Here is a 24,072-nt window from a genome sequence, read left to right as displayed (position 1 = left end):
AACATCACCTTGGCTGATGGAATTACAGTAAGTGAAAGAATTCCTAACTCAATGGGGCACACGAGCAAAAAACGTCATTCCCACTGTTTGAATGGGGGATTTTGTATCATGAAGTGAAAATCCTGCACTTAAGCTCACTGTCTGTCTTCTGAGCAGATTTTGGTGAGTTGTGCATCAGAGTGAATCCAAAAGTGCTTGGCGGGACTCGTGAGCTGCGCGGGAGGGTTAGCGGCAGGCCTTTGCCAGTATGGATGTAATCTTTGAGGGCTTTCATGCGGCTATCTGCTCAGTGTTAACCTCGATCTATGAAAGATTGTCAACCAAGAACAGAAGCTTATGGACGGAAAATGGCGGTGTCATCATTCGCCGTATTTACGTATTTTAATTCCTCCCACCACATGGTGGCGCACCTGGCAGCTGTGCTGTGCCCTCACCTACCTGCTATGGCACAGCCTGGAAGGGCACCCCATTATTCATTTGGACAGGCTTTTTATGAGCCAGCAGGCTTGTTGCGAGGGCCCAAGCAGATGTGTTCGTCTGTCATTGTTAAGAACTCCATGTGTGAATAAAGACTACGCGGTGTCCCTAAAATTTACTCACTCTTTGACTGCCCATTACTCATGTTTTGTTTTTTGTTGCGGCTACAAACAACCCATAATATGATAATAATAATAATAACCAAACGTTTGTCATCAATCGCTATGCAATTGATTGTGATAATCGTATTTTTTTTTTAATCGTTCCTCATTAATCTGTCATTAATATTATAATAATTTGACTGTATTTTTGAAATCCACAACTTTATTCTCTTGTAAACAAATGTTATTCTCATAAAATTGTATGGGTAGCTCTTAGCCTTATAACCCAAAAGTTTGTGAGATCCAGCCAACTTAAATATAGTCAAATGACCTTTGACCTAAGTACGAGCGGAATGCAAAGCAGGAGTGACAGTTTAAAGCTGGAATTGAGCATCAGCGTATTTCTGCATGCAAGGACAACAACTAAAACATTTTTTATTACCCTTTGCTGAATCAGGGGGAACACGCCCGACATCGAAGAAAAAAAAGGCTGACCTTGAGAAATTCTTCAGCTGGGTCGAATCCCTCCAAATAATGCGCTCTCTAAATTGAGCTCACAAGAAATGTATGCATCACCTGCTTTGTGGCATCCAGGCATCGATCGATCACAGAGGGGCTTAATGGCTTCGGCCAGGGAGCACTTTTTTGAATTTTAATTCTCTCTTAACACTCTCCGGTCCTCCCCAGATGATTCTCAATAGTCCGACGATTTCTCAAGCTGCGGGTGGTCGTTATGCGCAGCACTGACCGAAGCTTTTTTTTTGGGGGGGGGGGGGAATTCCTCGAAAAAGCAGTCAACTGGAAACAAACTTAACAACGCTGTAGTCACGCTATCGTTATCAAATATGTTTAATCAAGAACTAGTCAGCAATGATATTCAAGATGGAGGATAAATGCAGTACAGATTTGGTATGTGAAAATAAATAATGATATGGTTGAGTGCAATGAGCACAATGTGCGAGACGTTTTATTTGAACAGTGCTAGACCTTGTAGGAGGTCTCGATGGACTTTATCGGGAGCTCGTCGGAGGTGTCCACCTGGTTGTCGTAGCTCAGAGAGTCATCCTCGCAATGTTGGCGACTGGCAAAATTCACAAAGACCTGCGGAAAGAAACAGAAGAGAGAATGAAGTGGTGCGTGTATGCATTTAGTTTGACCTAACACATTCATAAATTTGAATCAAAATGTGTCGTGTTCAAATTCCTCCAAAAGAAAATCAGATGACATCATATGGTTGTATTAATGATAATAATAATTTAAAAAATATTAAAGGGAAGTCATAAAAGAACATTCTGGACAATGTAGTTGTGGTTGCAAATATGTCCACACATAAAAGTGGCTGCAACGACTTGACAAGCTGACACCCCAAAAGTACTTAAGATGGGGCCATTTTCCTTTCAAACGGTCACTTTGCTTTTTGCCGCCAGCGCCTCGGGCCGTGTGGATCGATATTAATTGCGGCGTGAGCTCGGCATTCTACACCAGGTCAAGGATCCCCGTGATCAATCAGCGGCTGAGAGGTGACTGTCGGGGGTCCTCCACGCATCACTTGGAGACGCTTGCGTGTTGTGTAAACAGGAGCTTGCCGACATACCAAAAAATGACTGAAACAAGTCAAATGTTTTATAAAATGTATATATTAGTATTAAGTATGAACGAATAATTTCTCAAAAAGGCATTATGTTATTTATTTCAATGAATTAATTACTTTATTTATTTAAATCTTTAAAACAAATCCATATATCCATTTATTTATTTATTTATTGGATAATGGAAAGGTTCATGCTTGTTGGTTTGAACATGTTCCTCTCTGAGCCTACTGGGGGACTGCCGACCTTTGGTGACCCCCTCAGCGGTCATTTTGACTTGGTAGCTGCCAATCGTAATCTGTTGCGGAACTAATAGAAGCCTCCAATGAGTGTGCACACTTGCCGCTGAGCGTCTGATTTGCCACCACGCTCTGGTTCGGCTATAAAGCCGGCTGCAACCTCGGATCGATTCGGACGGTTGCTGGGTGGACAATGCTGGCTGGCAGACGGGCAAATGCGTCACTGGTTCTCATTGGTCGGGGGGACCAGGATGGCGTTTTCAGACAATTCACATGTGTTTCAACAAATCAATAGTAAATTCCGATTGGTCGTAACGACAACATGGAATTGAGAATGAACCTGGTACCTGGTCCAGGGTGGTCTGAGACACGGAGTAGTCATCCACGCATAGCGTCTGCCGCTGGTCGGTGAAGTGTCGGAAGATGTGCGCCAGCACCCCCTGGCCTGCTGGCAGCTGATACTGCAACGTATTATGATGCTTCTCTTTCAGGACGCTTCCCGCGAACGTCCGCTCGATAAAGTCCTCCACGGGTTTCAGGTGCGGAGGATGGCCGCCCACGCGTACCGTCACCGTGTAGCCGTCGCCAAATCTGCAACGGCAGAGGATCTTTTTACAATTTGATTAGAGAAGAGAACCCAATAGAATTGTTCAATTTCACAAAAAAAAAGTGATGTGATAATGAAGTTTCAAATTTGCTTCATGAACCAGTTATTTTATTTTTGACTCCTCTAGATGGCACTGGTGTTTTGGATAAAGGGGTTTAAGTCATGGCAATGTTGAACAGAGTGCCATCTATGGGAGGAAAAAATACACCAACTGGTTCATGAAGCAAATTTGAAGCTTCATTATCCCATCAATACAAAAAAATGGACATTTACATGAAAAACCTACATGAAAAATTTTACAGACTAATGGAAGACGAGAGGGCCCAAAGGTTTTCGTTAAGCATTCTAAAAAAAATTCTCGGCCCAAAATCTTTCATTGAGCGTTTGAATTTTTTTTTTTTTTTTATAGCTTTCAAGTTTTTCAGAACTTAATAATCCGAGCGAAGGTGGTAGAAAACAAGCACATGCCGGAGTGGAGAGCATCCAGGGAGAGTGAGCATGCAAGCAGAGCAGCGGGGGCGGGCAAGATGTGAGCGCCGCCCCCCCATGGTGATTCGCTACATTGCTGAGGGCAACGAGATGGAAGCATTGAGGTTGGCCCACGTGGATGTACGCAACTGCAACTGAGGGCAAAAGCTTATTTTATATGGAGCTCATTTTTAAGTTTTGACAAATATCACAAAACACACAAGTTAGTTTTTGTTGTTAAAGCTACAAATGAACCAGAAAACCACAAGAGTGGCTTTTTGATTTTACACCAATGAATATTCTTTCAAAAATGAATTAGGAATATCAGACAGAAAGGCCAGCAATTATTTTTATGTTTTAAAACAATTGTTCTTGTCGTTCGTCTTAAACGGATTGAAACGGAGTTATTCAGTTTTCCTATCTCTGAAAATTTGGCGACAGATAAGACGAGGAATTTGAAATGATTGAAATGAAAATTGACCAATTTTCCAAGGATTGACCAAGGATCCAATCGGATGGAGAAACACAAGATGGATATCACCTGATTGTGACACGGCACGTGTCGAGTGACAACAGACACGACCTCGTCCTTAATTGCCTTTTCCGCTCATTAACGGGCTGCCACGCCTCATGAAACATTAATCACTGGCGAGGAGATGGCGACGCTTAATTAGGAATTATTTGCCACGCGGCGGGTTCAAATAAATAAATAGCTAAATGGATCGTGATGACGCTGGCGGAATATCACAAGGGTGGCGTTCAGTTGGGAGGATGGCGGCGGAACAAAAGATGCATTAAGAAACACGTTTACAACACCGTATAAAAAAAAGTGCCCAAAATTGCAGCCGTGTCGTAAACGCACTTTACGGCTCCAAATGGACACGATGATGCAAGGCTGAGCCGCTAAAATGTCCGCCTGCTACCACTTTGGCCAGCTCAGTCAAAACGTCGAAACAAATAGCAACATTTATTGCCATGTGAATGGAATAGAGCTTGTCTCCAGTATTTTTGGAGCTTTCAACCGTTGTGTATTGATCGTCATTTTATCCCTTTTTTACTCAACTGCATCAAGGACAAAAAATATTAGACAGGAGGCATTTAGTGCTTGTTACAATAAATCAGGGAAATGTCATTTACAAACATGGTTTAAGGCACACAAAAAAATGTAGGAAAAGATTATTTTACCTAAATAAATTCTATATACAATATACAATTTTTTTTTAAAATTAGAAAGAATTTCAGGAGATTTTAAAAAATTTTCAATACATAATTCTAAAAAAAAACAAATTATTCGTACTGAAAATAGAAATGAATAAAAAGTGAGAATAATAGAAATGCAGACAAAATTAGAAAGCATTTCAGGAGATTTTAAAAGAATTTCAATACATAATTCTCAAAAAAACTAATTATTTGTACTGAAAATAGAAATGAATCAAAAGTGAGAATAATAGAAATGCAGACTCAAAATCTCAGCAAAAAGAATTTGATTGCATGGCTCGTTTTGAACCAAGTGAGCAGAAATCAAGGGTGGGCTGTTCAAATTCATTTCTTTCATACAGACAGAAAAGTGTCTTTGTCTTGCTAGGCGTACATATTTTCGCTTTCTGATCTCAGTCTGAACAGAAGGTCACTGACCTGCTCTTCAGATGCTGAATGCTGCCGAGGCATTTGAAGTGTCCGTTCACCATGATGGCCATGCGTGTGCAGAGCGCTTCACACTCCTCCATACTGTTTACACGACACAAAAAAATCAGCTCAATGACTTTATTATTCCATTTTGATGACACTAAACGGCATACCTGTGTGAGGTGAGAATGACAGAGCGTCCCTCTTTGACCACGCTCATGATGCAGTCCCACAAGAAGCGTCGGGCTTTGGGGTCCATCCCGGTGGTGGGCTCATCCTGCCAAAACATAAAAAAAGACTTGCCAGAATAGACCCAAACAATCTAGCCTAGTTTCCCCTGAAAGAAACAATATTTTTCCCCCCGGATTTATAAGACGTGGGCTCACCAAGAAGACGAGCGGAGGACACCCTATCAAGGCGATGGCGGTGGAAAGTTTACGCTTGTTACCTCCGCTGTAGGTGCCCGCCGGCTTGGTGGCATACTTGACTAGGCCCAGTTTCTGAATACCCCACTCAGCCACCTTTTGGACACACACACACAAACAAGTACATGCAAACATAGCATTTGTGACAAAAACAAATGATGAGTAATCATGAGGAAAGGTGACTGTCTGGCAATCAAAAGCTCCGAAATATACACCAATGTAAATAAGTCATTAGGTGGTGCAATACTAAGTCCCGCCTACAGGGGCACGGTCTCACACACAAAATTCATTGAAATAGGACTTATGAGAACATTTGCTGAAGCTATGACAACAGGTGATCTTTTCTTTTCACAAACAAATTGGCGGCAGTTGTTTACCATGGCGACCTCCTTTTCCGGAACCCCTCGAAGCCTGGCGTAGAACTCCAGATGCTCTCGGCCGGTCAGCAGGTCGTTGATGGCATCGAACTGGGGGCAGTAGCCCATGTTCTGGTGCACGGCCCTCATTTCGGTCCTTATGCTGAGACAGAGAGCATCTTTAACGTTAGAAATAAGGCGTATTAAGAAATCCCCCCCCCCCCCCCCCCCCCAACTAAGATCAGTGGCCTTTTGTTAAATTTACTAAACTAATTAAATTCTTTAATAAATGTTCCTAATTCTTTCTTTAATGCTTGTCTTATAATTAATCTTTTGACATTTTCCAAACTTGATGATGATTTTCAAATTTAGTGGCTCACCTGAACCCGTTGAGGAAGGCCTCGCCACTGGAAACCGGGATGTCACCAGTCAGCATCTTAAAGGTGGTCGTCTTCCCGGCCCCGTTTATTCCCAACAAGCCGAAGCACTGGTGGAGGAAGACATTGTATGATTCACTTACATTGTTAATGACAGCGTGAATAGGCTGAAAAGACAGTAAGGACAAATCAGAGTGTATGGGAGTGCTGATCTTAACAAGAATTTTAGAAATATCCTACAAAAAAGTTAAGATTTGATTAAAATTAGGAAATAAATAGTCTGTACCATTTTAGAAATTTTACAGATTTTTCAAAGTATTTTTTGTTTTATTTAGTAAAAATGTTATTGGATATTTGTTCCAGTTGTGATTTTTTTAAAATTGCTTTATAATGTGACCGTTTGCGACCCTGAACAAACAGATGAAAAATCAACATTCAGGCCCTGCGCAAACCCTCGCTGACCTTCGCTGCTCAGTGACATGCATGCTTTACAGCTTTTTGAACATTTTTACAAAATAGCAATGAACAGCCACCTAAATGTTTAAATTTCACTAAAAAACAGACAACAGTTAGGTAGAATTGAAGAAAGAAATTTAAATAATGGTACAAAAGAAATATGTATTTAGAATTTTTAATACATTTGAAATTTTCAAGAAATCTTAAGGATAGAGGGATTTTGAAGAATTTTAGGTCAACAAGAGGTCTCACTTTTGAAAGCCACTTGCTTGTAGCATTGTGACAAATACACAAACATAACAATAGACTCAGAGTAAACATGGCCGACAGGGGACTATTGCAGTTTGAGGGAATCTGCAAGGTCCTAGTGTCGGCCATCGATATCAATATTTGATTCCCGCCACTCATGAATCTCACGATCGGTCCTTGGGAACGTGTAGGAGATGGGCTAAGCTGCGTGTAAATAATGCATGGAAATGCGTAGCGGCTCGTCGTGAATCTCAATTCCGAGTTGGCATTTACACGGCGCCACTCTGTAAACAGCGGTGGCGGGAATTGACGCATCCAATCACGGCCGCCTGTCAGCATTTGAGATTACGCGGCATGCTAGTTGAGCGGTCGCTGCTAGTGCTCGCCTGAGTAATCAGGGCGGACGTGTCGCTGATTTCTACGAGCAGAATGTTATTCATGCAAGAAACATATAAGACCCTCTCTGTCTTTGAAGGGGGACTGAACCCAAAATAAAATTTTCGAGTGCAGCAGGACCAGTCAAAACACAGCAACAGCTTAAGTGGTTGCTAGCCAACAGAAATAGCCATTAGCATTAAATACCATTTTCCCATCAAAACCCTCGTCAATGCAAATGTGATCACGAGATGAAGCAGCATTTGGCTCACCTCTGCCGCAGGAACGCCCACACATAGTCGGTCCACGGCGGGGATGCGCTTCCCCGGATACACCTGTAGAGAGCACAGCCGGCGAAACAATGAGGTCGCCAAAAATAATAGCATGAAAAAAATAAACAGCAGCGGGGAAGAGTGGAGGCGGGAAAACAGCGGATAGTGTTTGGAACAATTAATGGCAGCTCGGTTGGGGGTGGGGGAGAGAGGCGTCAAGGACACCTTCATCACACATTCACTTGAATAATATTCCAAATACATTTGCGGCACGAGAGGACTCGGCTTCTATTATCCAAACTACTAGCTTAAGCGCTTCATTTGAAAACGTATTTTTGGGATATGCTGGAGTGTTGACGCGCCACCGCATCATCCTACAAAGAGGTTTTCCCTTTTAGTTTAAAACAATTCGCAATTTCTTGCCGTGCAGCGGTCAACAGCACAGGCCAGAAAGTTTTGGGGGGTTTTTTTTGGGCAAAGTTTCAATTCGTGTTGTGTCGTATCAGCAACCTAGCGCTAATAATATGCTATAATTCATTCTCATTTGAATCTGAAAGTTCTGATTGGGCATTTGTTTTTAGCTGCCGATATAAATCTCACTTTGAGTTACCAACGAGACATACCGTATTTTCCGGACTATAAGGCGCACCGAACTATAAGGCGCACCTTCAATGAATGGCCCATTTTAAAACTTTGTCCTTATATAAGGCGCACCGAACTATAAGGTGCACCATTAATGCATCATGTCAGATTTTTAATCCAAATCAAATTATTCTCCATTTTATCTTTTTTATTTCAACTTCAGATGCAAGAAATTACTTTATAATCACAAAAAAATTATCCATTGTCTTTTTGATTCATGATTCATAGTCTTCAGCGGGCCATTTATGATTGATTTTATGACACAATGCTTCGGGCCAGTTTAAATTGAGGAATTCGGTCCATATATAAGGCGTACCATTTTAGATTTTTAGGTGCGCCTTATAGTTCAGAAAACACAGTACACAGCTCGAATACAAATACGGAAGGCCTTCATAGAATTAATATCTATCAATAGAATTTATACAAGTAAAGGCTACTTTTTAAATAACTTTTAAAATACATTTACATTTTAGTTAATATTTTCGTTTTGTTATTTTGTCAATATATTTTTTTCAATATTTTTTGAGTGGCGACCACAATTTGATGAACTCCAAGAGATGGCACAGCAGTTTTCTGACTCCAAACAAACTTTCTTCAGTGCCATCTGGCAGCGCCACTCAATCCGCCTCAGACGGGCTCTACTTTTTAACGTTAGATCTCACATCGCTAACGTGCCATCAAAGTGCGACGTATGGCGAGGACGGCAAGCAATTAAAGAATAATCACGCCACGACTGAAGCGTAGCCGCAGCTGTCTCCATCCGAAGGCCGCTCGTTTCATCAGACAAGACAGGTGAGGTGGCGCCGTGCAATTTAGTTGGGAGGTAAAAAAAAAAAAAAAACAAGACTTCAAACTAGGCCTGTGTATTTCAAGGAGACCCTGAGAAAGTCATTTATTTCTGTCCCAAATTTGTCCAAAACATTTTGTCCAAATACTCCTAAATTTAAAAGCTTCCGCCTTCTCGAACTGAGAGAAAGAAAAAACAAAAAGACTCAAGAAATTGGCCATTTTGGACTGAAGAGGACATTTAGGTTCTGTCCAGCCCTCTAAAACTGAACCAAAAAAATCAGCCCTCAAAACCAGTCTGTCTTAGCAAAATCACATTTGGTAGACATGTCTAACAAAAATATCATTGGCCTTTAAGTATTTTTCGTTGTTTTACGGGAATTTTTTTATCCCCTCATTTTAACCCCCCCCCCCGGAGGAAACATATAATGAAACTTCATCTGCATTTTCTGGAATTTTTTTAGGGGTTGTAAAAATATTATTTTACGAACCCCTGAAATATCCTTTCCCTCAAATGGAAAAAATCCTAGCTCCATCAGCGGTAGGGATGTCTATCATTCATAGAGCCACAAAAATGTCTCAAAAACCAAAAGCCAACATTGACATCAAACAAACATCACCTTAGTCAGATCGTAGACCCTCAAAAGGTCGTTCTGGGCCTTCCCAGCGTACACCCGCTCCCGTTCGCGAGTCACATCCACATCCTCTTCCTCCGTGGATAACGACTTAGCTGAAATAAACCTGGCGAAAGCAACAAAAAAAAAAGTCAACTCTTTTTCGATGGATGGAAAGCTGGTCTGGTTTTCACCTGGGTTTACAGAAGAACTTGTACTGAATGAGAAGGGTGATGGCAAACATGACAGCTCCTTGGATGGACATGGCGCACAGGTACTTTCCCACCATCTCCCAGCTTAGCGGCTCCTTGAAGCGATTCTCTCCTAATAACAGGAAAAAAAAAAAAAGGACAGTACGACGGTAAGGAAAAGGGATCAAAACCAAAAAAGTGTCTTCTTGGCTATTAACTCGATTTTCTCGGTTCTTTGAGGTATTTGGGCGTATTGCTTGGCAACAGTTCAACATGCCACTTAGCCTTAAAAATACTTTATGAGCACTATGTGGGCCCTTTTTTGATTTTCTCACCAAAGTTGCTGAAGAGGTTGGCCATAGCCTGGTTCTTCGCCATGTCGATAAGTCCTCGGCCCAGACAAAAGTGAGGGAAGAGGAGGAGTACTTGTTTCACGATGTCGTTAATGTGCGATATGTTCTGGGGGGGAAAAAAGGAAACACGCACAGGAATGATATCTTTTTTTTCTGTTTTTGGAATCCTTCTGCAACGGACAAACCTTAAAACAAAGTCATTGCAACACAGTGGCGAGAGCTAATGTGAGATCAATAGGTGAAATTACAGCTCTTCCCTTGGCCGGTTGTTCATCACACAGATGTGAGAGATTTCTCCTCAACGATGATGAAACGCTCAACACCTCCCCTTTACACCCATTAATCATTCACCGAAAGCTTTTCCAGGCGCAGGAGTACGGAGGCTCTTATCTGACCCAACGCCACGTTCCTGTTCCCGTGCCTACATTCATAAGCGGGGGGGGCGTTGGCAGCGGAACCAGGATGCTCTGCACAAAACCTCAGATGGAGCAAAATTAGGTGTGTCTGTCTGTGTGTATATATATATATATAAATATACACAAATATATATATACAAATATATATATATACACACAAATATATATACACAAATATATATATATATACACAAATATATATATATATATATATATATATATATATATATACACAAATATATATATATATATATATATATATATATATATATATATATATATATATATATACACATACACACTGTAACTTAAATATGGCACTCTAAAGTGTTATTTACTGTATTTCATTTTATTTTTTCCTCATGTTTAAATATCTTCGAAATATATATATATATATATATATATATATATATATATATATATATATATATATATATATATATATATATATATATATATGTGTGTGTGTGTGTGTGTGTGTGTGAGTAAATTTATACACTCTATATAAGGACTACTGTCATGGTCTATTACAAAAAAAGCTTGAAAAGCTAATGCGTGATTGACAGACGACGCTTTGGCAAAGATTGAAGCAACTCATGATTTGAAAATGAACAGCGGCTAAAAGATGGATGCGTGACGACCGAGGCTATCAAAGAGAATGTGGGAAACCGAGTGCCTTTGAGGATGAACTCTGTTAAGACCACCCCCTGCTGGGTTCACACCATTGTTTGACGCTAACTAGCAATGACTTTTCGCACGAGCGCCTGCACAAAACCAACTAACGCTTCATAGCAGGTCTTTCCTTTTATACATTTATAAGTGTTATGTAAAACTATTTATATACGCTGTGTTGCAGAGGGCTGCTGGCGGATTTTATGTACTCGATGCTGTGCAATCTTTAAGCGCTATGTGGCACAATTTACAAATGCTATGCATACATTATCCGGCAGATGCTATGTGGCATATTTACAAAAGCATCAAAGTAAATGCTATGCGGAAAATGTTATATATGCTGTGACATTTTATGTACGTTACGTGGCAGGTGCTATGTAATGCATATAGCATTTGCTTTTTAGCATATGCTATGTTGTACCTTTTAAACATGCTCTGCGGCTTATTCGCTAAAATGTCGATATATATATGCCTTGCAGCGCACTGCAAACATGCCATGCAACACATTTTATATACAGTACACCTTGCTAAACTGCACATTTCCATTCCCGATGTGTCTCGTTTTCTAAGCGCTATGTGGGCCGATTGTAGTGCTTACGCTATCATCAAAAAGCTCCATCATGAAGGTGGCCACGCTGCCGTTGATGCCGATGAAGAGGTTGACGCAGGTGAGCACCACGTAGGCGGTGCTGGGCACGCTGAACACGAACGACGCCGGGTACATCATGGGCGTGATCGACCACCTGTGGCAATCGGGCAAGCGTCGCCATGACATCATCGCCGCACGTTTTTCATTTGCTATACTTCATTTATCATATTTTCAGAACACTATTGGTTGCATACCCGTAGAAAAGCAGCAGCAGAATCAAAGCGGGCAGGTTGGCCGCCGAGACGTACGCTTCGTGTTGAAAGCACAGGAAGATGACGATCACGATGACGCAAGGGACGGCGTAGTTACACTGCAAACAAGCTCATTGTCGTCTCGGCCGAGCGCGCGCGGCGTCAAATGCTGCGGTGACGGCACCACGTACGGCGTCCCAGGCGAAATTGGACATCCAGTAGACGGTCGGGTTGACGCCGCTGACGAACTGCAGGTGCTTGCTTTTGCTCACTCGCTCCTGGATGAGGAAGAGGACAAAGCTGGCGGGGATGAAGGACATGGCGAAGATGACGCAGATGGACAACACTACGTCGGTGGAACTCGAGGCCCTGAGGGGAACGGAGAGTTGAGTGACAGCTAAGGAGGCCCGTTTATCCATTTGCCACTCACAAGGCCACAAAGGAGAGTTGCTCTTTGGTAAGGTTAAGAGGGTGACTGGAGGCCGAGATTCCGTAACGCCGGGCATCCGCTCCCGCCGGCAGGCCCGCTCTCAAGATGGCGTTGTTAGCCACGTTGAGGAAGGACACCAAGCTGTGCCACGCCTGGTTGTAGAACCACACCTGCCCGGGGGGCACAAATAGCGACCAATCATATCTCTCTCTTTCTTTTAAATCCAAGAACCTTTTCTTGTTCACACTAAAAAGAATAAAATGATCCCGGCTCAAGGAGGTAACGGGTTAAAGCAACATACACCGTTGCTAAACATCCTGATTTCCATTTTGCGTCCACTCACGATTCAAACTGCGTTTAAAAAGTGGGTCAAGAATCTGTTGCGGTTCTGTGAGCCCGCGTGGTGCTCGGGGTGCAAAGCGACAAAGGAAAAAAAAAAAGAGAGAGAATGGATGAAAGACAAAAGGCGGAGGGAGCGGGCGCCCCGCTGATGCCACCATACTAATTAGGAGCGTGCGGCGCTAGGAGTGTCGGCTACAAACACTCGCTGGATGGCTTTTGTCGGCTCGCTCTCGCTTTTTCTCCGACTCTCAAACACAAACGTGTAAGCACACAGTTACACACTCTCTCGCACAAGCACGCAAGCAGAAAGCTACCTTCAGATAGTGTTTGGTTTCCAGCCTCTTGAGCAGCGTCTCAGCTGTGTCGAGGAGCTTGTCCGTCACGTTGGCCTAATGAAGATGAGGCAAAACACGACTTAATTGGACACAGTCAGCAAACTCGGACGATGAGGAACCGGAATGTGGCGGCAGAGGAGCAGCCAGGTTAAAAATGACCTAGACTCAGTTTGGGGCCTGGCGGGACACCAGGGTCGAGGAAATGACGAGCTGGCGATTTCCGCCCCGACGCCACACTGTTCCGAGACGATGGTGCTACGGAGGCGACCGACACATGTGTGATCTAAATGCAAATGAGCCCCCCCCCCCTCGATGAAGCTCAAATTGATCATCAGCTTGACAGCGATGGCGGCATGGAGTGCGGAGAAAAGCACCAAAGAAAGAGTGCGGGCCCGCCTTTGCTAACATTTCTCGAAAAACAGCTTTCAAAAAGTCAGAGCAAGTTGATTAACTTCGAATAGTAAACAATTCACCCCAAAATAGGCTTCATGCTATTTGAAGCCACTAAAGTTTACTGTGAAACTAAATGTAAAATAAAATTAAAATAAAAAAAATCTGTGGCTTTGCCTAGCTTAATGCTAACAAACAATGCAAAATGATATTGACATGAGAGCGTTTGCATTGATATTGCCAATTTTGGAAGACACCGATATTTAAACCTGAGCAACACATGTGGACATATAATCTGACAATTGTTCAGGCATATATTCTTTATCGTCTACGAAAAGTAACGAATAAATCATTCCTCCAATCACCCAAAAATCTGATGGAGTTTCTTACATGAGAGTAATTGAAGATATCTCTCAAGTTCTGGAAATTGTCTTTGATTCCTGGATCGTTCATGTGGACTTGGGAGTTGACAGCACCGACCGAGATCCCACCATACCTTATAAAAATTTATATGAAATAATTAAAATAAATAAATAAATAAATAAATAAATAAATAAATAAATAGATAAATAAACAAACAAACAAACAAACAGACAAACAAACAAACAAACAAACAAACAAACAAACAAACAAACAAACAAACAGACCTGATTTTGCCGGACCGCTCAAAAGTCTTGACCAGGAAGTCAGTCATATTCCGTCCCGTTAAATCCAGGAGTGTGTCAGTTGTGTTCTGTATCCTCTGTAAAATATAAATACATTTAACGAATAAATAAAGCATCTTCATAACAGTCAATTAAGTTCAGCTACAAGGTGGGAGGGGGGGAGTGCCGGGTGATGTCAACGGAGCTTAATTAGATGCCCTTCTGTGAATAAATGGCTACATTGAAACCTCCAATTAGGAAGACACTCTGCGATGCGGATTCGCCACGCTGCTTGAACCCGTGTGTGTTTGGAGAGTGCTGGCACGATACTAATTAGAGCCGTGACCAACCGGTCGAGATGCGCCGGATGGAGCAGTATTGTTAAACTTTTCTGTTTCACGGGATCCAACTTTTGCTCAGCTCACGATGAAAATAGTGCAAATTTTTACAATGTAGTATCACTCAATCAGGCAAAATTTCGGGACCACCTAGAATTGAATATGAATCTCCAAGAAAAAATGTCTGAGTAATTTTCATGAAACTGAGAAGAATGGTATGAGTGAAGTTCATTTTAAACAATTTCTTGCTGAAATTTTTGAAATTTAAATTGATGACTGTTGTTGGGAAATATCTGAATTGGATAATTGTTTTATTTTTATATTTATTATTATATTTTATTTATATATTTTATATTTTATATTTTATTATTATATTACTTCATTATATGAGCAGCTTATTTTGTTTAGCTGGCGACCATGTTCTTAGATTAAAACAGAAAAACAGAAAATGGTCAATTTTTTTCACTCAAGATTTATTCAAGTTCATTTTTATTTTTTTTCTTGAGTCATATCATTCAATAGGACTCTAACTTGAGTACAGTGTTTGGCCACTCTCCCCAGCTTGTGTCAATTTCTCACGTGTTTTTGCATTTCGCGACAGGTTTCGGCCCCGATCCCCAATAATCATGAGGGAACGCTGTAAAGCCTTGCTTGAAACATTTCTCGTCTCTGAATTCTGAATTTCCCAAACTCCTTCAGCTGCCACCTTGCTAGTGAGCAGAACAAGGCCGGCTTTCATCCATCAGTAGAAGAATATGTCGTACGACGAGATAAAGAAGAAAAAGACAACTAGCCATCTGGTTTAGCAATCAGGCGAAAAAGCAACCTTGACTTATCTGTGAACAAACACGCCAACAAATATAGCGTATCTCTAATGATATTGTCCGGTCTCCGTGTGACGACATCTGTTGTCACAAAACAGCTTCACGCTTTGCATTCAGCTTGTTCAAACTTGCAGGTGTGTGAGGGAAATGCAAAAAAAAATAAAAAAAATCCAGCAGTAATCACATCTTCCCCAACCAGATAAGACCACGGCGGCGTATTGCCACGTCGCTCCGAGGCAAAATTCAAATGTTATCTCCGCGAGGGGAAAGAAAAGTCTTTAACATTTAAACATGTTGTGCTCGGCTCTGTGGTCAAGAGTTCTTGCGCAGATAAGCTTTGTCTCCTGCGTTTGGCAAATTGCTTACGAACAACAGCAGTTTACTGAAGCGTGCAGCTTGGGTTACGTTTCCATGGCAACCGCTCACCTTCAGCGGGGCAATATTTTTGAGGCAACGTAGGAAGTCGATAAACATTCTCAATAATATTTGAAATTCCTCTGCCTTGATTCGAGCCCGAAAAAATCCTGACGGCCCTCCGAGAACTTCACGCACACAACGTGGGCACGCCCAAGCTCAGCTCAGCAATTTGCGAACAAATTCTGCGGCTGTCTCTTCATCTACGACGGCAAAGTCAATACCTGGCAATTGATGGCGGGCTTAACGCCGCCTGCCATTTCCATGGAAACGATGATTTCACACCTCCTGCGGTGTCTTTGCTTTTTTTCTTGTCTTCACTAGAGTTTCTCAAGGACGGCATAGTGAGGACGGGTAGGATTAAAGGAGCCAGTGAAGAAGCGGGCACACTTTGTCATGATTTATTCAACAGGGGGAAGCTTTTTGAAAAAAAAAAAAAAAAAAAAGTGTGTGTGGGTCAAAGGGAATTCATCTTGGCAATGTGCTTTGCTTTGTGTGGGTGGTCTCTTGTCACTGAAGTACATTCAGTCATGCCCACATGGCTCCCCGTAATCCATTCCTCCTCATTGACCGTCTCGGGGAAAACAAATAGTTGATTTATGCCCGTCGAATGAACGTACCTGTGGAGGCGGGAGCCCCCCTGCGGCGGGGGGACAGTCGGGCAGCATCATTTGGCGTTGAGGAGTGCTACACTGGCAAGAAGGGGAAGGGTTGGACATGCTCCAGTTGCCCTCTAGAAAGACGTCGGTCACCGACTGGTCCACAGATGGCGTGAGCCAATCGGAGGGGCGGGAGACACAAGGTAACCCCCTGCAGGGAAATGTCAAGACGACACAACATTTTCACCAAGTATTTATTTTGGTGGCTGAAAAATTTGGTATTGAGCAGCCGGGACGGAAATGTGGATTTTTTTTGTCATTTATGCCGATAAAGACGTACAATTAGAAATGATCCCAATGAGGCTTGCGCAGTTTCGAATTTGACGTTATGGATTCATGACACACTGCGAGTAGGATACATGAACCAGGATAGTAGTTCATTTTGGCTTAGCGATCAATTTCCGGTTTATTGGCTCATTATTTTTTCCCCACTGCCAATGCTTGAGGCGAGAGTGGCTTTTTACTGCTGCCGCTGCCACACTCATGTTGGATATATATATATATCTCACTGATATAAAACATCAATGGGGCACTGAAAGAACACTCACGGGATTGGGTCGCCGTCCATGCAACGCGTTCCGAAGCCGGGATTGTTCACCAAGGTTTCGACCACTTCAGACACCTCAGCATTTCCTGGTGCATCGTTACTGCAAAGAATGGACATTTAATGTCATCTGGACAAGTATCACAGCTACAAGCCATAGTCACTGTTAGGGGAGATGGGAAAGACTTGGTGGAAAAGGATTCCAGTCTAAGGTCTCGGCACTATCAAACCTCTGAGTTCCTGAACGCCAATTTTCACGATATTTTCCTCTGTCCATTTTTTTCCCAGCAGAACAAACTCTGGGGCTTAACTGTGAGTTAGAAAAATGTCTTCTGCATCTGCTTTTAAAAATGATCTGTGTAGATTCTGTTCAGCGTGTGAGACCTGGACTCAGATTTGCCTGGTGACCAACCGTTTCCCCCAAAGAGTTTCCGATTTTCTGTGTACCCAAAGCTTTCCTCAGGAACTTTGGAGAAAAGACGTCCAGTTGAAGTTATTGTAGCCACTTTAGCCTGCAGTACGTCAACGAATTGAGATTTCCCCCCCCCCGTTAATCCATCAAAGAAATCCATCAAATGGCCATCGGTCATGATAGAAAGACTCATTATGCGTAAAACCTTTGTCCCTCGTTTTGGCTGGAGCACACACTCTTAAGTACATACCGCAGGTCCATAAAGACCTCAGATATGGCTCTCGGCCAACAATGACCACAAGCAAGTCGGCCGTGTGGATTATTATCATACTCATTGTCTCATTTCGAGGCATCTCCATGAAGGTCGTACGGCCGTTTCCTTAGCCACCAGTGAGAGTAATCGAAGTGGTCCCGTTGTAAAAATGGATTATGTGCAGCCATCTGTTCTGCAATTAACAATGGCTGGGTTACCACAGTGTTCCGAGGTAATAAAAACCGGACTCGGGCATTGCGTATGTACACCGAAAAGGCGGAACTAATGAATCCGGGCACCAAGTGAGAGCTGAGCTATTAGAGGGAAGCTTTAGGAAAGCACAAGGCTAACATACAGTACTAACACAGGCTAGCTGGGTTCAGAACCTCTTCCATCTTAATCACTCATCGGTGTGAGGTAAACGGGACGGTTTATGAGGCACGCCTCCGTGGAGAGACGTGGCGCGTGGAGTCGCTTTTAAGTGGGCACTTTCAAGGTCACTCGAGCGAAAAGACAATATTCGGTAATTGTGAAAGCGAAGGTCAATGAAATGTAGTTTGAAAATTACAACTATGGAAAAAGTTAAATCGAACAACCGGCCGGGCCAGACGGCCCATGTAGGAGACAAAAAGGGGAAGGCAGCACAGAACAAATTTATTAGAGCCACGTGAGGATTTAGTTTAAAATATGAACTCACCTCCAGATGGATTGGTGGGTGTTTTAGAATAGATTAAATAGATTAGACCTATTACTGGACAGAGATAGATAGATAGATAGATAGATAGATAGATAGATAGATAGATAGATAGATAGATAGATAGATAGATAGATAGATAGATAGATAGATAGATAGATAGATAGATAGATAGATAGATAGATAGATAGATAGATAGATAGATAGATAGATAGATAGATAGATAGATAGATAGATAGATAGATAGATAGATAACCTCTATACACTAACATGAAGAACAAGATCAAGGCTGACTGTGCGGAACAAATAGGTTGCAGACACAGTTGGCGAGAGATCAACATGTACGATCAACGTCTATCAATCTGACATGCGTCGGTGCTGCTGTCTTGTTTAGCAACTTCTGGGCTCAGCACAACAGAACAGAATGAGCTCTCACTCCGCCAGAGAGCTAAAATCTTATCATACAATATGAGCCAAGGCCGCAGTTAATTGTGTTAAGGTAACATCAGGGGAAATAAAATACCTGCAGGGTTGGACAGATTATCTTTTAGATAAGAAGTTATTCTTTTAAACAAGTGATTGGCACTGAGTAATGTCGGAATCCTTTGGGGGTAGACCCTAGAGAGTCGAGAGCAATGAGTCGACAGTAATATGCTAATCCAGTCCTCCAAGGATTACGCACGCAGTGTTGGAATTGTGAACTGATTGAGATGTCAACGCAAGTCTCCCAAGGCCTTGTCACTTATTGTGAAATTGCTGATAGAGATGCCATGTAGGAACCGGTGAAGAAACAACAGTTACCTGAAGAAGGTGGTCTGAGGTAAACCGTACATCCAGGGTTGCAGTTCCAGACTGGGATATTCGGCGAATGGCGGAACGATGAGTGAGACGATCAGGGAGAGGCACACAAAAATGGCAGGCAACACCACCTAAAATACAAAAGCAATTGTTGGAGGGGTATGAGATCACAAATTTGGATAAATCGTGGATCAACACTGGACTGGACGTTTTCTTTTTCAGCCTCAGCATTGTTGGCGAATTGATATTAAATCTTGTGAGAAAAGGATTCGCTACATCAGGATGGTTCATGATAATTTATGTATTCTTTTTTGGGGGTTCTTTTTGTTTCTTAAAAAAAAATCCAATTCTCACAGACATAATTCGTTTTTCCTCGTTTCATTGTTGGGAGCCGGCTTATAGGTCAGATATCTTTAAAGCTTAATAACTTGTATGTTTGGGGGGAGAGCCGGCGTACGCATGATTAATTGGCCTTTCGCGCAAGTTTGCAAATTTCCACCGCTGGAAATACGAAAACTCACGGTGCCGCCGAGAAGCAAGATAAAGAGCGAGTGATGACTGAAAAGCTTAATGACAGACGCTCCTCTCTTTCTCTCTCTCGTTCTCTCTTGTTCTCCCTTATTCTCTTATTTGACAGTAATTGCAGGTGACAGCTGGTAGTTCTCCTATTGAGAGCGCAGCGAAAAACAAAGTCATTAAGGCTTCGTAAAAGCCAAAGCACTCGCCATGAACAATGCATGAGTTTATCGGGGATTTCAAGACGTGGGCGGCCAAGCTGGACCCGGATTGGCTTTAAACACAAAAACAGATTCATTTTATGATGTGGCTCATCATCATCTCAAGTGTATTTCCAGGATGAATATGCAAAAATGTAATGTCTCTTCATAAAACAAAGATAACTGCTCATTTTTATGCCAAGTAAAATAATTTAGAAGCCAGGGAGTGCCTCAGGGCTCTTTCCTAGAGCCTTACCGTTTTCAGTCTTTTAACCGAATTGCTACACAAAATTGCACTTTTGATGCAAATGATGCTGTGACTACAGTATGAAATTGTGGGTGGCAAAAATCTTAACCAGTCGCCATCTTGAGAGGAATGTTAATCACCGCTTTTGTGTGCCAGCGGCCTGAGGGTCTCATAATGGAACAAACGTGACACAGGAAAGGTTTTTTTTTTTTGCCATTTTGAAGCCAGTGTACCTCAGGGGTCCATCCTAGAGCCACTACTATTCATGTTTCATCCGTCTTTATACGTTACACGTTAATTAAGGCACTTTTATGCATTCATTTTTACTCAACTTGTTTTTTTTTGATACATTGGGATGTTTACTAAAGCCGCTCCTCATACCCTATTATTATTATTTTAGAATTAAATCTTCACATGGCAGCTGTCAGAACTGATGACATCTGATGGCTTGCCGCGCTTATTCCAATATTTTAAATAATTGCCATACCTTGGTAACCGCTCCTTGTGAAATGAATTCTGACGCTTCGGAAATGTGCGCTGTTTATTGGTTTTGACTTTGGAAATTATAGAGAAGAGAAACAATACAGAGGTCCATTTATTGGGCTAGTTGCAGCCTGTCATCTGTGCAATTATGGCGTGGTCGTATTTAATATGCGACTAATGAAAACACATGATTAGCATGCGACATGAAATGGGAAAAAAAAGTTTTGCCTTTTGAATGCCAATCACAGACATGAGGTGGGCGGGAGCAGTCAGCACGACCATAGGAATGCATTGCCATGGATGACATCATCGTATCGACATTTACCGATTATTTCCAGTTCAATCAAATTAATGCCCACTTAGATGACCCCATTTTCCGAACCTCTAAAATACACATCCGTGGGCGTTGAACAAAATCAGTACCATCTCTGTCGATATATATCGCGAGACTGATATTTTGCGTGTAATTGAAGGGCGTCAGTTTAAGAGCTTGACAAGTACGTGATCTTATGAATGCTGTAGGCTTTTTCCAATACAGACCGATTTTTCTGTACAACACTCACAAGATCCTTCAAAACATCACTCTCGCGTTGCACTTTATTTCATCAATATAACAGACGGAGGCCATTACCTGGGCAATGAGTCCCTTGCGGCTCCTCCTGGCATGGTGGAAGCGCTTGATGAAGAGAGCCAGGAACTGCCTCCTGATCAGCTCCCATCCGACGATGACCGTCGAGCCCCGACCGCCGACGCCGACGTCCCTCTGTAAACCTGATGTGGACACGAAACCCCCACCGGGATGTTTATCACGCCCACAATGACAGGCGTGTGGAGAGTAGTGTCAAACGTACCACCTGTTCCTTGTACATTATTTGCGGTGGTCACTTTTGGACTAGTTTTGTTTAAAATGATGATAAATACAATGATCAGAATATTTTATCATATATATTTGTTTTACTTTAATAATGAAGGTATTTCAGACTTTTTTAAAAAGTATTGTACATTTTGTAATTCATCTTAAGATTTTGTCTATTCTCATACAAATCCAGGGAATAACATATATTTTTTGTAGCAGTGTTTTTGCCACTCTTGATCCACATAGCAATTGCTAGCATATTAGCGTTTTCAACGAATCAAACATTTTTGGAGGAACAAACTTACCTTCCACTTGACTGGCAAACATTTCCATGTCACCTGCACGGAAGCACAGAAAAGCAAAAGCATGCCGAGTGACTTAGCTGCATTATTAAATGCGTCCCCTGCTCTTTTCTTTTTTTGTTTATATTCTGAAATAGATGCAATATGACTTGCCGCTCGCCTCCTTTTCCGTTTTGGGATGGACTGTGGCGGCCGAGATGCTATTCCTCTTTGTTGCTGTGGGAATTAAAAATAAAAGATGCTGTTTTGGCCTGACCCAATTTGGGGTTATAAATAACGTTTAAAAAGTACATTAAAAAGGCGACACAGTATTTCTGCTTATAAAAGGGACTTACTTGAAATGTCTTCTGCATCCACTCCTGTGTCTTCAGCGACTTTTAAAAAAATCTGCGGGAACAATTGTTTCGTTGCTTTTTACGTAAATTCTGTTTTAAAGTTAATTGTCTGTACTCCCGCTTGGGCCGTACCTCTTCCAGAGTGGTGTCAGAGATGCCGTAGCTGGTCAAACCCAGGTCGGCCATGGCCAGGTCCAGCTCGCGGAAGAGCCGGGCAAACGTTCCATTGTGGGCGCCGTCGTAGGGCAAGACGTAGGTGATCTCATGGCCGATGCGCTCCAAGAAGAGCGCCCGCGGGACGTGGCGATGCACCAGTTGACCAAGCATTGTCAAATCTGCCCAGAGAAAAACAGAAAACAACCAAACAAAAAACAACAATTGTATTTTTATTGCTTTTCAACTCAGCATACAAGTCTGCTCTTGTTTTAGTGTGGAATTTGTATTAATTATTTTGATCTTTGTTATGATTAATTGTTGGTATGGTTAATTGTTGTTTATTTCTTTTTTATTTATGTGCAGTTGCAATTGTTCTTTAAATGTCTCTAGTTGAGTATGGTTGAGTAGTGAGTAATTGGAAAAAAATGAAAATCCAGTTTTTAGGGAGACAAGTCATAATTATATGGTGATTAAATTATTATTATTATTATTAATATTATTATTTTAATTGAAATCATACAGAGAAAAAGACATTCCTAGGTGAAAACAAGTCATAATCCTACAAAGATCAAGTGCTTGAGTTGTAATTTGATGTGCATAGGTAAAAACTTTCAGGAAAAAAAAATCTGACAGGTAAACAAATCATATTTTGAGGTTGGGAGGAGTGAGTTTGATTTTATACACGACGTTAATCATACCAGTAGGATGGACTCCGCCGTAGTTTCGGCTCTCCATGGTGGCGTGGTCGTGGGCGCTGCTTCTCCTTGAAGGACGTTCCTGCTCCTGCCAGAGACACAATTGGATTACAAACAGACAGCCTCAGCCACTTAGAATGATGAACAGCCACTCCTCGACAACTCCGGCCTCACGCTAACTGAATAACGGCAGGCGCGTTTTCTACTTAAGGCCGCTAATTGAAGCGGAATGTGCCAAACAAGCTCGTTTTGATCCCAATTAATGGTGGCGACCGGTCAAACAAGCATTCAAATGTTTGTTTCAACTCTCTTTTTTTGAGATTTTTTTTTTTTACAGAAAATGTGTAATTTGATGAGAATTTTTTTAGACTGCATATTGATTGGCAGGTTTGTCCGTGTGTGAGTGTTTCTGTGTGAGTTGTAGTTAAGAGCAGCTTTTTACCATATTTCTTTCACTTAACCCAAATTAGAGTCCAAAGCAAGCTTCAAGGGCTGTTTATTTATCAAGGGCGTGTACCTTGACCAGCGTGAGGTAGTAGCCCGTGCCGAAGCGTTTCTTCAGGAACAGGGACGACCCGCAGCATCGCATCCTGCCATTGGCGATGATGGCGATGCGGTCACCCAAGATGTCCGCCTCGTCCATGTGGTGCGTGGACAGGATGATGGTGCGGCCTGAGGAGATGGGGCGGAAGGGGAGGGGGTAGTTTTAGCCACTAATCGTCATGGCAACAAAGGAGCACAGAACACGTGGGCAGGAATTAAAATCTTGATGGAGACCGGGGTTACCATGCAACAGGCTGGATTATTTTTAGCTCCTCTTCTTTTTGGGGAGAATTGAGAGGCATCAAACTGAGTGAGCAAAATCACATTATTAGCTTTGGAGTGGAAGCGTCGCCAATTTGAATGGATTGATGAAATATTTGGTGTAAAAATTTGTTCAGTAACTTAACCAAGAAACACATAGGGAAAATGTCTTTATTATTCCTCAAAAATTGTGTGGGAATAAAGATTACATAGAAAAATTTCAAGGATAAATGTCTAATCTTAGATTTAAAAAAAATCTAGAAAAAAAAC

General features: G+C 42.0%; 1 protein-coding gene across 6 annotated transcripts in view; it reads right to left on the bottom strand.

The window, feature by feature from the left end:
- Positions 1-1,424: 1,424 nt before the first annotated feature.
- LOC147060200 (phospholipid-transporting ATPase ABCA1) overlaps positions 1,425-24,072 on the bottom strand; it is a 47,907-nt gene continuing 25,259 nt past the window's right edge. For 5 of the 6 annotated variants that reach the window (XM_085937170.1, XM_085937126.1, XM_085937153.1 and 2 more), the window contains 28 exons: positions 23,516-23,670; positions 23,002-23,086; positions 22,280-22,482; positions 22,148-22,199; positions 21,966-22,028; positions 21,816-21,848; positions 21,286-21,425; positions 19,212-19,339; positions 17,056-17,154; positions 16,469-16,658; positions 14,276-14,370; positions 14,019-14,124; positions 13,218-13,292; positions 12,562-12,731; positions 12,323-12,500; positions 12,135-12,250; positions 11,890-12,034; positions 10,186-10,309; positions 9,854-9,983; positions 9,666-9,786; positions 7,618-7,680; positions 6,269-6,375; positions 5,910-6,051; positions 5,494-5,628; positions 5,281-5,384; positions 5,117-5,209; positions 2,754-2,997; positions 1,425-1,679 (listed from right to left, as the gene is read on the bottom strand). In XM_085937170.1, coding sequence (XP_085793296.1) covers positions 1,560-1,679; positions 2,754-2,997; positions 5,117-5,209; positions 5,281-5,384; positions 5,494-5,628; positions 5,910-6,051; positions 6,269-6,375; positions 7,618-7,680; positions 9,666-9,786; positions 9,854-9,983; positions 10,186-10,309; positions 11,890-12,034; positions 12,135-12,250; positions 12,323-12,500; positions 12,562-12,731; positions 13,218-13,292; positions 14,019-14,124; positions 14,276-14,370; positions 16,469-16,658; positions 17,056-17,154; positions 19,212-19,339; positions 21,286-21,425; positions 21,816-21,848; positions 21,966-22,028; positions 22,148-22,199; positions 22,280-22,482; positions 23,002-23,086; positions 23,516-23,670 — 3,416 coding nt within the window. In that variant the 3' untranslated portion in view covers positions 1,425-1,559. The remainder of the gene's footprint in view (positions 1,680-2,753; positions 2,998-5,116; positions 5,210-5,280; positions 5,385-5,493; positions 5,629-5,909; positions 6,052-6,268; positions 6,376-7,617; positions 7,681-9,665; positions 9,787-9,853; positions 9,984-10,185; positions 10,310-11,889; positions 12,035-12,134; positions 12,251-12,322; positions 12,501-12,561; positions 12,732-13,217; positions 13,293-14,018; positions 14,125-14,275; positions 14,371-16,468; positions 16,659-17,055; positions 17,155-19,211; positions 19,340-21,285; positions 21,426-21,815; positions 21,849-21,965; positions 22,029-22,147; positions 22,200-22,279; positions 22,483-23,001; positions 23,087-23,515; positions 23,671-24,072) is intronic. The other variant, XM_085937144.1, reaches the window with a different exon arrangement.

The sequence above is a fragment of the Syngnathus leptorhynchus genome, chromosome 2 (genome assembly GCF_054491065.1).
Source record: "Syngnathus leptorhynchus isolate UIUO chromosome 2, UIUO_Slep, whole genome shotgun sequence".
NCBI lineage: Eukaryota > Metazoa > Chordata > Actinopteri > Syngnathiformes > Syngnathidae > Syngnathus > Syngnathus leptorhynchus.
The sequence above is the reverse complement of the archived record's forward strand: the minus strand, read 5'-3'. Positions and strand labels throughout refer to the sequence as shown.